At 40.3% G+C, this 2,376-nt stretch overlaps 1 protein-coding gene across 1 annotated transcript; it reads right to left on the reverse strand.

Moving 5' to 3' along the window:
• Window positions 1-220: 220 nt before the first annotated feature.
• On the reverse strand, window positions 221-2,000 carry LOC144566549 (putative F-box protein At4g22180). The gene has a single exon (XM_078316588.1). The coding sequence runs from the start codon at window positions 1,542-1,544 to the stop codon at window positions 384-386; it is 1,161 nt and encodes a 386-aa protein (XP_078172714.1). The 5' UTR covers window positions 1,545-2,000; the 3' UTR covers window positions 221-383.
• Window positions 2,001-2,376: the final 376 nt, after the last annotated feature.

The following is a 2,376-nucleotide window of genomic DNA, read 5'->3' on the forward strand; positions in this document are numbered from 1 at the left end:
AAGTATCCAAGCAACCATTGCATATTAATTCACAACATGGCTTTCTAGCATGTAACCTTCCCAATGCAGCCATAAATACTAAGAAATATAACTACTAAGAACAATACAAAATAGGATTGTTATTAATAATACCTAATCAGATAAATAAATTTTGCAGAGAATATCATGAAACAAAGAAGAAAATACACTAGCTTAATTAGCTTGGGACAATACATCAATATTCAATAACATGTATAAGCTTGCATTTCACTGCATAAAGAAGCATGAGCAACAGTAAGAAAAAACATTAGCATGGAACAGCCTAATAGAAGGATTATCTGATGTTATTCCTATACCAACCCAAAATTACCAAAACAGTCGGTCTATCATTATCAAGGAAGCAACTAGAGCAAACTCGGTGTCAGCCATAAAGACTTCTGCCAATGCTCATTCACTTGAAATGAGCCTAAATCACCTGTCACATCAATAACCGTTCCATCATCAAGCCTGGCCAATTTAATGTTGTGGTTATACAATGTGGCTTGTCGGTTCGGCTTCTCTGTCCTTACTGAGTCATAGCACAAACAATTTGCACCCCATTCTGGCAATTGCAAATTAGCACTTGAGAGGGAAAATGTATGGTAACCACCATCCAGGAAAAGCACATTTTGGCCTATGTCCATCACTTCAATGCGCTTTGGTTCTCCATCATTGCTCAACTTGTATACTGTATACTCAGTTTTCTTCCAAATATTATTAATGAGTAATATGTCCCCAGATACCCCTTCGACTAGATGCATGTTAAAAAGATCAATGCCACCACCCAACAATGTTCTTGAAGGATCATTAACGTTATACATCGTAACTGGTCCATTAAGATTAATTGTGTATAAAAAACCATTGTTATAGGTGAAATCCCAAATATGCCACTGCAAAGGCAAATTACACTCAAATTCAATCACTGTCCAGCGTTCATCCCCAATTTTACAAAATGCCAATGGCCATTGGCTAACAGTAAAAACAAAAACCATACAACTGGGGTCCAGTGGACTTGATGTCAGTATAGCCTTGTTAACCTTGACATAGTCAGTAGGGTTAATAACATATCTATCAGTTCCCCAGTTATCAAAGAAATAATCAGCATCTGATGCATCAAGGGGAGCAAGTCCAATACTAGAGGGAGGTCCAGTAAATGGGGGAAGGAAAATTGTGGCATGAGTGATGGGATTAAGCAGGGACACCACTTGACCTTTCTGAAGGATAAGCCAGCCGTGCGAAGATCCACATATAGACACCCCGCGAGTTTCAGGGAGGTTAAGCTTGTGGATTTTAGAAGCAGAGAGATCGTAAAAGATACGGGTGGAATCATCATTACCTTTACCGTCATATTGGTAAGGCAACATCAGCCATGGGAGTTGGAGAGGGAGGTGGCTGGGGCGCGGGGAACAGGCGGATAGCCAGGGACGACAGACAGCACGGAAGCGTATATAGTCGGCGAGGGAGGTGACCTTCTCTGTTATCGCCTGAAGGAGCTCCGGTGGGAGAAGAGACCAATCGGGCCCCATCGTCGCCGGATTGCTGTTTAATCTGTGGATTAATCGCTTGGAAGAGACAGAGAGTTGAAGGGTTTACTAGTAGAGACTGGAGAGTGATTTTCGGTTATTTCCGTGGGAAATGGGCACTTGAATTATTGATTTAGGATAGGACAATCTATAAATGGACTCTCTTTGTTTTCTTTTGATTTATTGATTTCAATCTAGCAAACTCTATGATGAATAGAATAAATTGCTTACTAAAAATTGAGTTATTCTTTTTTTTTTTCTTTCAATTCAACTGATCTTATAAATTATAATATACTTTTGGTTGCTTCATCTTTCTTGGATATTTTTTTACTAGTTTCTTTGATGGTATTCACTATCACTATTCACTATCACAATTCACTATTCAATTAATATTTATCAGCTTTACCGCAATTGATTGAATAATAATTTTATTGATTTATTCAAGATTCTAAATAGTGATTATCACGTCATCGCTACAATGAATGCCAGACATGGCTGAAACATTTAACATGCTTTAATTAAAATTAGTCTTGATGTACATATTCGGTGCTAGAGTATTAATTATACCCAACAAGGGTATACCCTACCCTACCCGCCCGTGCTCGCCGCCCGGGGTACCCGTGCCCGAGCCCGGGTATGGGTCGGGTACGCAGGTACGGGCAAAAAAAGAACCGGACGGGGTTTTTTGGACCCATACCCGACCATACCCGTACCCGACCTTACCCGTACCCGACTTTACCCTACCGGGTACCCGTCTACCCTTACCCGTACCCGTACCCGTACCCTTATACCCTTATACCCGACCCACTTTAATTCAAATTCAAACCCCAAATTC

Source organism: Carex rostrata, chromosome 1 (assembly GCF_964058835.1).
Source record: "Carex rostrata chromosome 1, lpCarRost1.2, whole genome shotgun sequence".
Taxonomy (NCBI): domain Eukaryota; kingdom Viridiplantae; phylum Streptophyta; class Magnoliopsida; order Poales; family Cyperaceae; genus Carex; species Carex rostrata.

Coding starts and splice junctions, on each gene's coding strand:
- LOC144566549 (XM_078316588.1), bottom strand. CDS start 1,544: ATGGGGCCCGATTGGTCTCTTCTCCCACCGGAGCTCCTTCAGGCGATA.